The 15967-nt window shown below is 42.0% G+C and overlaps 1 protein-coding gene across 1 annotated transcript; it reads right to left on the reverse strand.

Moving 5' to 3' along the window:
• Positions 1-4022: 4022 nt before the first annotated feature.
• On the reverse strand, positions 4023-10234 carry LOC110494074 (U3 small nucleolar RNA-interacting protein 2). Its single transcript, XM_021568770.2, has 14 exons — positions 9994-10234; positions 9784-9869; positions 9558-9670; positions 9357-9424; positions 9213-9254; positions 8874-9000; positions 8498-8715; positions 8282-8382; positions 8074-8208; positions 7860-7922; positions 7579-7724; positions 5436-5515; positions 5156-5229; positions 4023-4795 (listed from the first exon to the last, which is right to left on the reverse strand). Exons 1-14 carry the CDS (start codon positions 10072-10074, stop codon positions 4693-4695), a joined length of 1437 nt encoding a protein of 478 aa, XP_021424445.2. The 5' UTR covers positions 10075-10234; the 3' UTR covers positions 4023-4692.
• Positions 10235-15967: the final 5733 nt, after the last annotated feature.

Here is a 15967-nt window from a genome sequence, read left to right on the forward strand (position 1 = left end):
CACAGATGATGCACTCCACAATGCCCTTTCCCACCTGGACAAAAGGAACACCTTGGTGAGAATGATGTTCATTGACTACAGCTCAGCGTTCTGCACCATAGTGCCCACAAAGACCATCTTTGGTAAATCCGACCACAACTCTATCCTCCTGTTTCCCGCTTACAAGCAAAAAATAAAGCAGGAAGCACCAGTGACTTGGGATCTAAAAAAAAATGGTTAGATGTAGCCGATGCTAAACTACAGGACTGTTTTGCTATCACGGACTTGAACATGTTCCGGGATTCTTCCGATGACATTGAGGAATACACCACATCAGTCACTGGCTTTATTAATAAGTGCATTGTGGACGTCGTCCCCACAGTGACTTTATGTACATACCCCAATCAGAAGCCATGGATTACAGGCAACATTTGCACTGAGCTAAAGGGTAGAGCTGCCGCTTTCAAGGTGCGGGACTCTAACCCGGAAGCTTACAAGAAATCCTGCTATGCCCCGCGACGAATAATCAAACAGGCAAAGTGTCAATACAGGGCTAAGATTGAATCATACTACACCGGCTCTGACGCTCGTCGGATGTGGAAGGGCTTGCAAACTATTACAGACTACAAAGGGAAGCACAGCCGCGAGTTGCCCAGTGACACGAGCCTACCAGACGAGCTAAACCACTTCTATGCTCGATTCGAGGCAAACAACACCAAGGCATGCATGAGAGCATTAGCTGTTCCGGACGACTGTGTGATCACGCTCTCCATAGCCATTATGAGTAAGACCTTTAAACAGGTCAACATACACAAGGCTGCGGGGCCAGATGGATTACCAGGCCGTGTGCTCAGGGCATGTGCTGACCAACTGGCAGGTGTCTTCACTGACATTTTCAACATGTCCCTGATTGAGTCTGTAATACCAACATGCTTCAAGCAGACCACCATAGTCCCTGTGCCCAAGAACACAAAGGCAACCTGCCTAAATGACTACAGACCTGTAGCACTCACGTCCGTAGCCATGAAGTGCTTTGAAAGGCTGGTAACGGCTCACATCAACACCATTATCCCAGAAACCCTAGACCCACTCCAAGTTGCATACCGCCCAAACAGATCCACAGATGATGCACTCTATTGCACTCCACACTGCCCTTTCCCATCTGGACAAAAGGAACACCTTGGTGAGAATGCTATTCATTGACTACAGCTCAGTGTTCAACACCACAGTACCCTCAAAGCTCATCACTAAGCTAAGGAACCTGGGACTAAACACCTCCCTCTGCAACTGGATCCTGGACTTTGACGGGCCGCCTCCAGGTGGTAAGGGTTGGTCGCAACACATCTGCCACGCTGATCCTCAACACTGGAGCTCCTCAGGGGTGAGCGCTCAGTCCCCTCCTGTACTCCCTGTTCACCCACGACTGCATGGCCAGGCACGACTCCAATACCATCATTAAGTTTGCAGACGACACAACAGTGGTAGGTCTGATCACCGACAACGACGAGACAACCTATAGGGAGGAGGTCAGAGACTTGGCCGGGTGGTGCCAGAATAACAACCTATCACTCAACGTAACTTAGACTAAGGAGATGGATTGTGGACTACAGGAAAAGGAGCACCGAGTACGTCCCCATTCTCATCGGCGGGGCTGTAGTGGAGCAGGTTGAGAGCTTCAAATTCCTTGGAGTCCACATCAACAACAAACTAGAATGTTCCAAACACACCAAGACAGTCGCGAAGAGGGCATGACAAAGCCTATTCCCCCTCAGGAAACTAAAAAGATTTGGCATGGGTCCTGAGATCCTCAAAAGGTTCTACAGCTGCAACATCGAGAGCATCCTGACCGGTTGCATCACTGCATGGTCCGGCCCAGTACGTCACTGGGCAAAGCTGCCTGCCGACCAGGACCTCTACACCAGGCGATTTTATTTATTTATTTTACCTTTACTTAACTAGGCAAGCCAGTTAAGAACAAATTCTTATTTTCAATGACGGCCTAGGAACAGTGGGTTAACTGCCTGGTCAGGGGCAGAACGACAGATTTGTACCTTGTCAGCTCGGGGGTTTGAACTTGCAACCTTCCGGTTACTAGTCCAACACTCTAACCACTAGGCTACCCTGCCGCGATGTCAGAGGAAGGCCCTAAAAATTGTCGAAGACCCCAGCCACCCCAGTCATAGACTGTTCTCTCTACTACCGCATGGCAAGCGGTACCAGAGCGCCAAGTCTAGGACAAAAAGACTTCAACAGTTTTTACCCCCAAGCCATAAGACTCCTGAACAGGTAACCAAATGGTTACCCGGACTATTTGCATTGTGTGCCCCCCCCAACCCCTCTTTTACGCTGCTGCTAGTCTCTGTTTATCTTATATGCATAGGCACTTTAACTATACATTCATGTACATACTACCTCAATTGGCCCGACCAACCAGTGCTCCAATTGGCTAACCGGGCTATCTGCATTGTGTCACACCACCCGCCACCCGCTCTTTTTACGCTACTGCTACTCTGTTAATCATATATATGCAGTCACTTTAACCATACCTAGACGTACATACCTCAAAAAGCCTAACTAACTGGTGTCTGTATAAAGCCTTGCTACTCTTATTTTCAAATGTCTTTCTACTGTTTTATTTCTTTACTTACCCACACACACTTTGACACTATTAGTTGAGCCTGGATGTAAGCATTTCACTGTAAGGTTGTATTCAGCGCACGTGACAAATAAACTTTGACTTGATTCGAAGGCTTGATCACCAACAAGGATGAGACAGCCTTTAGGGAGGAGGTCAGATACCTGGCAGTGTGGTGCCAGGACAACATCTCCCTCAACGTGAGCAAGACAAAGGGGATTATCCTGGACTGCAGGAAAAGGAGGGCCAAACACCCCCCCCCCCCCCCCATTCACTTCGAAGTGGCTGTCATGGAGCAGGTTGAGAGCTTCAAGTTCCTTGGTGTCCACATCACCAACAAACGAACATGGTCCAAACACACCAAGACAGTCGTGAAGAGGGCACGACAACACTGTTACCCCGTCAGGAGACAAAAAGATTGGGTATGGGTCCCCAGATCCTCAAAACGTCCTACAGCCACACCATCAAGAACATCCTGCCCGGTTGTCACACCACCTGGTATGGCAATTGCTCAGCAGCCAACCATAAGCCACTACAGAGGGTAGTGAGTATGGCCCATATATCACTGGGGCCAGGCTTCCTGCCATCCAAGACCTATATACTAGGCGGTGTCAGAGGAAGGCCCAACATTTTTTTTAATCAAAGACACCAGTCAGAGACTTCTCTCTGCTACAGGACAACAAGCAGTATCGGAGTGCCAAGACTTGCCTAGTTGATAAGTAAAAACTGTATTTTACACAAATAAAAGTCCAGGTCCAAAAGGATCCTTAACAGCTTCTACCCCCCAACACTGCTGAACAATTAATCAGAATGGCGAATGGCCAATTGGACTATTTACATTGACCCCCCACCTTTTGTTTTTATGCTGCTGAGCTATGCATAAGTCACTTTACCCCCCCCCCCCCCCCCCCCCATCTACATGTAAAAATACGTCAAATAACCTTTCTTCCCGCACACTGACTCAGTACCCCCGGAATACAGACTCTATTTTGTGTTACCTTATTTTATACTTTTAGTAAATATTTTAACCATTTCTTGAACTGCATTGTTGGTTAGGGGCTTGTAAGTAAGCAGTAAGGGCTACCTACACCTGTTGTATTCGGCGCATGTGACAAATGTTTTTTTACGCCCTATGGTAGGAGAGGGGGCTATCGACTAGGCCACCAAAGCTATGGTCCGTGCACCACCTATATTCCAGAGTTCAACCTTCTCACTTAAGATTGGAAATATGCATTTTAAACCATTTCATCTGCATTTTATAAGTAAAGAGAGTGTTTTGATTCAATAGTGAAGGAGCATGCCACTAGTTTTTCCACACATAATACATTATTGTAACAGTTGGTAGAAAATTGTTTATCAGATAACAGAAGCGGAACGCTGTTTGGCTAGCAGCCACAAGTAAACTGGCTTACAATGAAAAGGCAAGATTTATTTTTTGCAAAAATCATGAATGTCCATCAATTTCTAATGTTTATGATAGCATGTAGCCAGCTACATTTCTTAATGTTTTGCTTGTAGATAATCTTGCATTTGAACTTTCTACCAGAGAAAAACACCTGAGGAAATAACCCGCTGGTGATCCAATCAGAGCAAATTTCATACAAGTGGAGAAGTGTAACTGAAGCACAAAACTACTTCTTTTACATTCATGAGTTGTAACAAACCCTGACTAAAGTTGAAGCATTTTAGATCTGCAATTACAAAAATGCAGCAAGATGTGTTGTAGCTTATCTTTTTTTGCATGAAGAACACAGAATCCTGCATTAACTCAACCTCTGGTGACACAAAAGTTGTTAAATAATTTCATTTTCAAATAACCAAATCACAGGGGATTTTTCGATCTACAGTCCACAAGCGGTGTAGCTGAGAGAATACAGGTACCAACAGCACAGACTGATATTAGATGCAGACAGAGCACAAGACTTCAATGAGATTTAAAATAGAATGAAAGTTGTTTTCTAACAAACCATTTACTGTAGTTAATTGATAGGCAGTAATACAAATAGTATTTCTGGAAATAATTTAATTTACAAAATCAAATGTCATACATATCATATTCTAAGGCATACACAGATCAGCTACTCCCCATTCTTTTCTCCATTCACCTCTTCTTGTCGTCGTTTCAGAGGAATAATGTAGAGTCCGTTCTTCGCTTCTTTCAGTCTCCACCATCGACCAAGCCTGAAAACAACCACCGTTTTAACAAAAACAAAGACGGTTGACAAAACAGAGCTAATGCATGAATAAAGTTATGAGTAAAATTATGCGGTACATAAGATGCCATTTAATCTTGTAATAAGGAAAGAAGGTAATTCCATCACTGCCACTGAGGCAGTCTTAAGGATTTGAGGGTGAAATAACAGTGCCACCACGTGGACAACGGTCCTCATTGCAACAACTTCCATACAGAATACTGAAAACAGGTGTGTTTAAAAGAAAGGGTAGACACTGATTACATGATCAATCAACAAGTCAGTCTATAATGCTAGTAAGTATGCTCTGGGCTATATCTCTGTATGACAGGCATGAGTGAGTACCTACCTGTGCTCCTGTCCTACTCCTGCCACCAGGAACTTCCCAGAACTGGAGAACTTTAGACTGTTGACAAAACCAATCTACACGAAAAGAAAACGAATATGCTGTATTGAGAAGACAGATGTTTTAGTGCAGAACACTCTTACTAGGCAATTCCTCATACACATACATAAATAGGCCCAATGCTTAATGTTTGAATTATAGCCAATGGCGCTACCCACATATTGTTATGCTACACAACACAAGGTGTATTAGATATGGAGCAGCGTAGCTGGGACTTGCTTACCACAGGGACGCTGAAGAGAGGCTCCAGATGACGGAACCCTTGACCACATTTCCACAGCTGCACCTTAGAGTTGTGGGAACCTGCAGAGTGACAAGACTACCGTTGTTCAATTACAGAATCATCAATTGGACAAGTAAATATTAGCGGTCAATTCCGAAATTATGTCCAAGTCTGCTATGAATGCGAGCATGCTGATTTTCCTACGCACACTACGTAGATTTACAGTATGCATTATAGCAAGGAGGTGGAAGTTTGGGGTTGATTGTTAAATAACTCACACAGGGTGTGTGTATAGAAGCGACAGTGTATATAGTAAGGTTGGTGAATAGGACTCTCACAGCCGAGGCAACGTGTCAATAGTTCTGCCGTGCTTGGTGTATACAAAACATTAAGAACACCGGCTCCTTCCATGAGACTGACCAGGTGAAGGCTATGATCCCTTACTGAAGTCACTTGTTAAATCCACTTCAAATCAGTGTAGATGAAGGGAAGGTGACAGGTTAAAGGACTAACAATTGAAGTCGGAAGTTTACATACACTTAGGTTGGAGTCACTAAAATTGGTTTTTCAACCATTCCACAAATTTCTTGTTAAAACTATTGTTTTGGCAAGTCGGTTAAGACATCTATTTCGTGCATGACAATTTGTCCAACAATTGTTTACAGAGATTATTTCACTGTATCACAATTCCAGTGGGTTAGAAGTTCAGACTAAGTTGACTAAGTTGCTTGTAAAATTCCAGAAAATGTCATGGCTTTAGAATCTTCTGATAGGCTAATTGACATCATTTGAGTCAATTGGAGGTGTACCTGTGGATGTATTTCAAGGCCTACCTTCAGACTCAGTGCCTCTTTGCTTGACATCATGGGAAAAAACATAAATCAGCCAAGACCCCAGAAAAAAAAGTCTGGTTCATCCTTGGGAGCAATTTCCAAATGCCTGAAGGTACCACATTCATCTGTACAAGCAATAGTAAGCAAGTATAAACACCATGGGACCACGCAGCCTTCATACCGCTCAGAAAGGAGACGCGCCTCCTAGAGATTAACATACTTTAGTGCGGAAAGTGCATATCAATCCCAGAACAGCAAAGGACCTTGTGAAGATGCTGGAGGAAACAAGTCCACAAGTATCTATATCCACAGTAAAACAACTGCTATTTCGACATACCCGAAAGGCTACTCAGCAAGGAAGAAGCCACTCCTCCAAAACCACCATAAAAAAGCCAGACTACGGTTTGCAACTGCACATGGGGTCAAAGATTGTACTTTTTGAAGAAATCTCCCCTGGTCTGATGAAACAAAAATAGAACCGTTTGGCCATAACGACCATCGTTATGTTTGGAGGAAAAAGGGGGAGGCTTGCAAGCCGAAGAACACCATCCCAACCGTGAAGCACGGGGGTGGCAGCATCATGTTGTGGCTTAGCTGCAGGAGGGACTGGTGCACTTCAAAATAGATGGCATCATGAGGGAGGAAAAGTATGGATATATTGAAGCAACATCTCAAGACATCACTCAGGAAGTTAAAGCTTGGTCGCAACTGAGTCTTCCAAATGGACAATGACCCCAAGCATACTTCTACAGTTGTGGCAAAACGGCCTAAGGACAATAAAGTCAAGGTACTGGAGTGGCCATCACAAAGCCCTGACCTCAACCCTATAGAAAATGTGTGGGCAGAACAGAAAAAGCGTTTGCGAGCAAGGAGGCCTACAAACCTGACTCAGTTACACCAGCTCTGTCAGGAAGAATGGGCCAAAATTAACCCAATTTATTGTAGGAAGCTTGTGGAAGGCAATCAGAAATGTTTGACCCAAGTTAAACAATTTAAAGGCAATGCTACCAAATACAAACTGAGTGTGTAAACTTCTGACCCACTGGGAATGTGATGAAAGGAATAAAAGCTGGGGGGGAAAAAAATGTTATTCTGACATTTCACATTCTTAAAATGTGAAATGTATATTGATTGTTGAAGTTATATCTATGTCAGAACGATAAAAAAAATGGCCTTATTTAATTAGAACAGTGCTAACTCTGACAACTCAATATTAGGAAAGAGTTAATGTTTTGAAAACTCAGTGTAGAACTGTAGAACTCAGTGTAGAACTGTGTTATAAAGCTGGTGACTCTCATAGCCGTTGGTACCTGAGGCTACGGTGTCAGAGTTCTGCAGAGCTGCCACGGCCGCTACCCAGTAGGGCTGCTCCAGTCCCGAGTCGCCATGCAGACCGTGGGCTGCCTTCACCATGCTAAGAGGCTTCTTCTTGTTCACACTCCACAGGGAGACAGAGCTGGAGGGAGGACGAGAGAAAGCTTTTTAGACTAATGAAAACATTTGTACGGAACCATTCCCTCACAAACTGGTTGCAGAACTGCTACAGAGGTGGAGTACGATGACACCTAGTGGAGTATAAATCAACATTTACCCATCATTAGCGCCTGTTATCATGTGTTCCTCGTTAATGAGCTGGATACAGTCGATGGAGCCCCTGAGAGAGAGAATAGCGAAAATGAGTGGAAATAGCATTACCAGTATGTTAACACACAAGGATAATAGACACTCTCTGAGACCAACAAAGACTAGGCCTATACAGTGTTGTGAGACTGACTAACACAGAGAAGGAGACCAGGGGGACTCACTCATGGCCATGGAACACTAGCTGGGACTCCTCAGCGATCTTCCACACCCTCACAGTGCGGTCCCTCCCCCCTGCAGTCACACAGCGCTCCCTACTCCCACTGTCCAGCCCTGTGATCACATCCTGGTGTCCAAACCTAGGGAGACACATGGTCAATAAAACACACAAACCACATGCCAAAACATAGATTTTACTATTCAGCTACTTACAGTGTTTCCACATAGGCGTTTTCATCCACGTTCCACACCTTGATGGAGCGGTCATGAGAAGCACTGTACAAGTCATGGGTGCCCCTCCTGAAGGATAGGCCCTGTGGAGGAGATGGCAACGTTTGTGAATGTAAATATGAAAGGGCGAGAACGCAAGAATAAAAGCAGATGGAAAAAATGAATATACAGGAAGGTGTGAAAGGGAGTATATTTTACCGATACTGGGCCTCTATGTCCTGTAAACTTGTACAGGTGTTTACATGTTGCTGCCTCCCAGATCATGATCAACTTATTCATGTCTCCAGTAGCCAGGTATTTGCCATCCGATGATATAGACATACATAGGACATGGGCCGTATGTCCCACATGGCGATCCTCTGTTCCTTTCCTCCCACCAGCTATCGTATGAAGTCTCTTACCACTCTCAACATCCCCTGCAGTTAAAGACAACGGGAGAATGCATGAGTAAGTTCACTTTGACTGTGTTGCATTCTAGGTCACATGCAACTGATTTTGAACATCCTATTTCAGTACAACAAACATTTTTCAGATTATTTTGGCGAAGAGAGTAAAATATATTCTCCAGACTCACATTTGATGATGGAGCAGTCTTTGGAAGCGGAAAATACGTGTTGGTCATCGGGAGAAATGGCCAGACAGGTGACTGGCAGCTTGTGGCCCCTCAACAGACGAATCTCTGACACATCTGGTGGCAGGAGCTGGAGACCATGACAACATAGGGACACATGAAGAGGACTGACAACTTACGCTACGGACCATAGAAAACTCATAGCACACATGTTCCAATATCCATAATAGTATACCACTTAGAATGCAATATATACATAATTTCATTCTATGTAGTAAAAGAGTGAATGATGGGCATGCACAGGAGCACTTTTACAGGAGACACCAAAACAAAGGTACTCACATCTTTTGCAACCATCCGTTGGAGCTGTCCTTTCTGCTCAAGCTGAGGGGGAAAATCTATGAGATAAATAGCAGCAACCAAACTCATGTGACATTTACTAGGGCTATATACAAGCAACACAATGATGTAGCTAGTTACACTTACCACTTCTTCTTGAAGTCTTCCAGCAATCAGGTCCATCTCAAAGGACTCCTCCTCTGCCTTCTTTTCTTCTGTTGATAAGACATGACGAACACAAACCAGTCAAGCATCAGATTCATGAAATGTCATTAAAACGTTGACGTTACCCATTTTAAGAGAGCTTTGTTGAAATTGATAATAGGTTTTCAGTAGCTCTTCCCTTACCCTCATCCCTCAATTGGTCGAGGTAAAGTTTAGCTAATCGTAGTTTTTTCTCCTGTGGGGTCTCATCAAACTCTTCGTCGAAATTGGCCCTCCGTTTTCTGTGCAGTGAAAGGCTACATAAAGAAATTGATTCAACTCATGGTTTGTCCACTCATAAAAGGAATTCAGTTTGTTAGCCAACTTCGCTAGCCAGCCAGCCAACTACACCTCGAGTAAGTTAGCATACCCTTCTGTTTCAGAGTCGCTGGAGATTTCTTCATTGTGCTTTGAATTTCGTTTTTTCTTGAGTTTGTTTCCTGTGTCTGTATCATTCTAATGCACCAACACAAACAAACATCAACGATTAAACGAATGCTACGTGTTAGATAGCATTGTAATACGTAGGTCGCAAACTAAGTGCTAGGCTACGTGTGGCTAGTTAACGTTAGCTCCGTACCTTTCGTTTTGAACCTGCTGAATTCTCGTTCTTTTTGAAAACCTTTGGCGGTCCTTTTTTCTTTATAAAGAAAGACGACATGATAAGAATATATAGATTGACTAACTATGACGCACTGTTACAACCTTTACACTAGTTGGCACACATTTCGTCCACGGAAATCAACACTGAACCCACATGGTTCTCTCGCTCTTCTAATTCAACCGAACTATGGATACCACAAACCCAGTTTTAAAATAGAGGATTTATTGGATAATATTGAGGCACCGGTATTGAGGCACCGGGTTGTCCCGCCCCCAAGTACAGACCTCTCATTGGACAATCGAGCAAGTAGGAACTAAATTCCAGATTTGATTGGCTAAGAATCCAGGTAAAGTCATCATGAAAAGTGTGCGAAGTAGGGCTGGTCATTCCGGCTCTTTTCAGTGCGCCGGCTCGTTCGGCTCAGCTCATAAAAAAGACCCGGCTCTTTTGGCTCCCAAACGGCTCTGTATTTTTTCTAGTCAAACAATTTGCGATAGTTTGACTGTGATTGGTGTTAAAACAATTCTAATTAAATGATTAAATGAAATCATACTCTACCTTAACCATAAACTTAACTTAAAATGCATTGGTTTGTTATGAAAAATAATGGTATTAAACATTTGCATTTAAAGTAAAACTTTTTAATGTATATAAACAAAGTGCACATACATCTAACCATTAAAAACGAATACAATCTGAACAGAATAATGGAATATTGCACCATATCAAAGAAAAATAAATAACAATTTGCAAAACTGCAGCATCCCACAAATTGAAATAATTGTAAAAAAAATAAGGATGCTATTACACATGTGCATTTAAAGTCTAACTTTGTTAATGTATATAAACAAAGTGCATATAAATGTAACAATTCAAAACGAATACAATCTGAACAACATAATAATAGAATATTGTACCATATCAAAGAAAAATAAATAACAATGTGCAAATCTGCAGCATCTCACTTAAAACATTAAACTGGTATTTTCAAACTCTCCTCTTTATTGCCATGTTATAACCAGCAGCACACAGCAATGATGACCACATTTTCCTTTAATGAGAGATTTGCATTCAGAAATGCAAGTTGCCTCACTTTCGAGGGGCTGATGCGGTTTCTTCTCTCGTACAGTTGTGGAATAAGTGATTTTGAAAGGGTTTTCCTGCTTGGAATTGTGTACATTGGATTTAGACTATTGCAATAATGTATAAAACCTCTGTCCTCCACGATCGAAAATGGCTGGAAATCGGTGGCAATCATTTTTGCCAATGCAGTATCAATTTGGCCTTGTTTTGCTACAGACATAGACGTTTGGCATAAACTGGTCCATAGCAGTCTGCGTTGCTGTGGGTCGCGGCGTAGGCCTACTTGACTTGAGTGGATACGTCTCCACGTGTGGAGGTGCTGGCTCCACCACTATCACTAGCAGGCCTACTTGACTGAGTGGATACGTCTCCACGTGTGGAGGTGCTGGCTCCACCACTATCACTAGTAGTCCTACTTGACTGAGTGGATACGTCTCCACGTGTGGAGGTGCTGGCTCCACCACTATCACTAGCAGGACCGCTAATTTCTCGAAGCTCCGCTACAGCTAGCTTCACAGTTGGGTGCACAGTTCGCATATGCCGGTGTAGGTTGTGCATAGAACCGGCATTATATGAGATTTTATTTGGCAAATTCTACACTGTGCTCTAACATTGTCTACATTATTAAAATGCATCCACATTCATTTTCCAGCTGTTGTTTTCACAGCTGTCCTTCCTCTCCTCGGCTGCTAAGCGTGTGACTGTGAATGAGTTGGCTCGGGCTTCCCTCAAGCACCTTGGTTCAATGGTTGGCATTGCGTGTCTGATTGACAGGAACAACAGGTGAGGCTGTTAGTCTGAGTAGACAGTCAGAACGAATGTGTGCGCTTGAGCATTTAGGCCTATATTATTATTTATTTTTTCTTTCGTTCTTTGAATTAGTTAATTATTTTCATTAAAATCTTTTAATTATTAACAATTATTAACCGGCTCTGAATCTTCACGAATGACCCATCACTAGTGCAGGGGCAAAATCCCCCCCTTCCCAAAAAGTTGTGATCCTGACACATTTTTTCTTGCAGAATGCAGTTAAACCAAGTAAATAATTAACATGATTAAATCATGTTTTTAAAGGAAGGTTACATGTTAAGCACAAACCTATAATAATTGGAATTATCTCGTTTTTTTTAAAGAAGCACATTTTCTCACTGCCATCAAACACACACTGAAATTCTTATTGCGACCAAATACACACTTCCTCTAGCTACTAGCTAGTACCAGCTAGTACTTTTTTTATGTACTTACAAATGTTTGTATCGATTGTCACTGTCTTAACAACAACATTTTATATACGGGTGGGTGGGTAACTTTAACAGCAATCTGGTGTGTTAAAATCTGTAATGTGTTGTTTGAGGTAGGCACATTTGTCCAATTATTAGGAAATACCCAAAACTGCTAACGCAGAGTTCACATCCTGATAACGACCCACGATATGGAGTCCACAAAGATTATTCATTATGGCTGCTGAGAATGCAGTATCATCAATGTAGCAATAACCAATTTTAATTTAATCCCAATGTAAAACTAATGGATTTAAAAGTTGATGGAAGATAGTAATGTACAGCTTCAATATTTATATTTTATTTCTTCAACTACACAATTGAATTATAGTGCTTCAGACCTGATGAAAATATGTTTTGTGTATTTAGTCAAATGTACTTACTTTCTGTGCCTGTGTTATATATTTCATCAGGGAGTTTTCCCACCTGGAAACATGGCATCCAAGCCGGCAGCAACAACAACAATAACACATTCCATCTTTGTCAACACAGGCTCTTCTGTCAAAATGATGAAGATTGGATCATTCTCTGGATGATTTTGGTGAGGTAATAGAGAAGTACTGAATACCGGAATGGACATTCGGCCATAGAGATGAGAAAGGTTATCTTATTGATGATCAATTACAAACAGTTAATGCAGATGACCACCCTGTTGCAATCTTGGCTAGTCCATTTTTTTTCAGATGTCATTTAATTTGCTTCACGGAATCCCTACCCCTTTTCCACCCTGCTGTATCAGTAAGGATTATTGCCCATGTGCAATACCAGTACTAGTTGAACTGTACTGTATTTTACACCATGGTGTTGTACTTTGTTTCTCTCTCTGGGAGAACCAATCACTTTCTGGGAAGAAGATGATCAAAGTCCTGGAATGAGAACCGACACCACAACTCTCCTGATGAAAATGGATAATCTCCAAGCAGAACTGAAATATGAGCGCAGATGCAGACAGCTGGCAGAGAGGGAACTGAAACAGATGAAAGGTACATTCTAAAATTACACTCATTCCAATTGAAGTACTGAATCCTATTCAATAAGGTATTCACAGTTGCCCAAAATGTAAACTTTTGGGGGGGGGTTTACTAGATTATTAAGCTTTATGCTTTTTTAGTGTTAAACTTTTTTTTTTTAAAATACTTATCATGCCAGATACTGAAAATATTTGAAACACCATGGTCATTGTACTGTTATTTTTTTCATTTTTATTTCACCTTTTTTTAACCAGGTAGGCTAGTTGAGAGTTCTCATTTACAACTGAGACCTGGCCAAGATAAAGCAAAGCAGTGTGACACAGACAACAACAGAGTTACACATGGAATAACATGGAATAAACAATAAACAAGCCAATAACACAATAAACAAGTCAATGACGCAGTAGAAAAAAAGAAAGTCTATATACAGTGTGTGCAAAAGGCATAAGGAGGTGGGCAATAAATAGGCCATAGTAGCGAAGAATTACCATTTAGCAGATTAACACTGGAGTGATAAATGAGCAGATGATTGTGTGCAAGTAGAGATACTGGTGTGCAAAAGAGCAGAAAAGTAAATAAAAGCAGTAAAGGGATGAGGTAGGTAGATTGGTTGGGCTATTTACAGATGGACTATGTACAGCTGCAGCGATCTTGCAAAGATGCACTTAAAAAGGTTAATAAATTAGGGGGATTGCTGATTAGCTATTTCCTATCTTTCTAACATGGCTTGGCTAAATACTCAATTCTGATTGGTCAAATGGGTGTTGATTATTTTCTGATACTTTGTCAGAGATGAAGAACCTGCCAATGTACTCAGTTATTGTAATGGCTCTCCTCTTTGTCTGATGATAAGGAATAGGAATCACCGGACCAACATGCAGCGTGGTAAGTGTTCATAGTAAATTTAATTAAATAAACTGAACGACGACGACACGAAACAGTCCTGTAAGGTGAAAAAACACAAAACAGGAAACAACTACCCACAAACACAGGTGGGAACAGGCTACCTAAGTATGGTTCTCAATCAGAGACAACGATTGACAGCTGCCTCTGATTGGGAACCGTACCAGGCCAAACACATAGAAATACAACACACAGAACAAAACATAGAATGAAAAACATAGAATGAAAAACATAGAAAGCCCACCCCAACTCACGCCCTGACCCAACCAAAATAGAGACATAAAAAAGGAACTAAGGTCAGGACGTGACAGTTATCTTGTCCGTACTCACAAACTTTTTAGACCTGAGGTTTAGACCTTTGGTCTAAAATGGATAGCTGCTAGCTTTTCTCATAGACAAACCTGGCACAATTATTCACTATGCCAAGTACAACCAGCTGATCTGTAACCTCAGTAATCTTAAATGGTAAACCCAGGCATGAAAGTAGATTTTATTTCTTACTGGTATGGGCATCATAAAATTACATATAGAATCCCTATTCATTTAGTATGATCTCGGTGGGCCTAGTAAAGATTTGTCATATAACTTGTATCATATATTACCTTTTAATATGTCATAAACACAACCAGTCATAATGTTTTCATCTGATTGTCAAACAATCACTTCAAAAGGTGTTCCTGTTGGCTTCACGGCCACGTTTGTCCACTCACAACATAATTCCAGCATCAAAACAGTGCACTGTGCGCTTGCATTTTCATGGATAGAAAGAGACATCTGTTACAAAAAAATGAAATGTGTAATGACATTCGCCGATTGTCATTAGGCACACAACACTTATAGCCTAAATTTATGCATCAACTGCCGTACACAAGCGTCTCGGTCTTGGCCACTTATCTCCACCTTAGTGTTCTTGTCGAACCACAAAGCAATTTGGAGGCTATACCGCCAGTTTTCAAGTCAATTCACTCAGCTGGCATGCGGTAATGTTGAGTAATGGTGTAATTGCCAATCGTTTTCTTGCCTATTTGTTTTAATTATTGTGATAGGCTCACGTTTTACCGGTACGGGGTACCTCTATTTTGCTGGGACGCCGTACCGGGCCATACTGCCTTACTTTCACCCCTGGGTTGATCCACCATCCAATCACATTTGTTAAGAAGGTCAACGTGGCCACCAACCTTCAAGGTTTACTTTGTTACCCTTGGTCTAACAAGTGGAGTGTGCCAATATTGCATAATGCTTCCTTGACTAGGCTACTGACGTTACACAAAATTCAAAAGGCAGCTTGAAAACTTGATTGCTGACTAGCAAAACAATGGACTAATGAAACAAATACCAAAAGATCGTTTTTGGGTGGAATTTTGCTTTAAGGATGCTTTCGTGAAAAAGTGTTTGATCACATCCAACTATGTTGATAATTTTAATTTGCTGATATGGAATTTGTTACCGGATATAATCAAGGTGCTCAGCTGGTCGTACTTAGCATAGGGCCTATTTGGTCAGGTTTGCCTATGCGAAAAGCTAGCCATTTAATACCAAAGGTCTGAACCTCGGGTCTAAGCAAAAGTTTGCGAGTATTACTCTCTTCTCTAATACTTTGACAGAGATTAACTACTTGATGACCCAAATGAGAAAAACAGCCCATGATCTGAGGACTGTTCTGACAGCAGGGGAACAATGTGAATAAAGTTGTCATCCCACAGAGCTGTGAGG

This window comes from Oncorhynchus mykiss, chromosome 17 (assembly GCF_013265735.2).
Source record: "Oncorhynchus mykiss isolate Arlee chromosome 17, USDA_OmykA_1.1, whole genome shotgun sequence".
NCBI lineage: Eukaryota > Metazoa > Chordata > Actinopteri > Salmoniformes > Salmonidae > Oncorhynchus > Oncorhynchus mykiss.

Bases quoted from the DNA above. Each gene is read 5' to 3' on its own strand.
- LOC110494074 (XM_021568770.2), bottom strand. From the start codon at position 10,074: ATGTCGTCTTTCTTTATAAAGAAAAAAGGACCGCCAAAGGTTTTCAAA. The intron at 9,255-9,356 runs GTAAGTGTAACT...TTTCCCCCTCAG, and splicing joins GAAGACTTCAAGAAGAAGTG to CTTGAGCAGAAAGGACAGCT. The intron at 5,516-7,578 runs GTACCAACGGCT...GTCACTCTGCAG, and splicing joins CTCTGACACCGTAGCCTCAG to GTTCCCACAACTCTAAGGTG.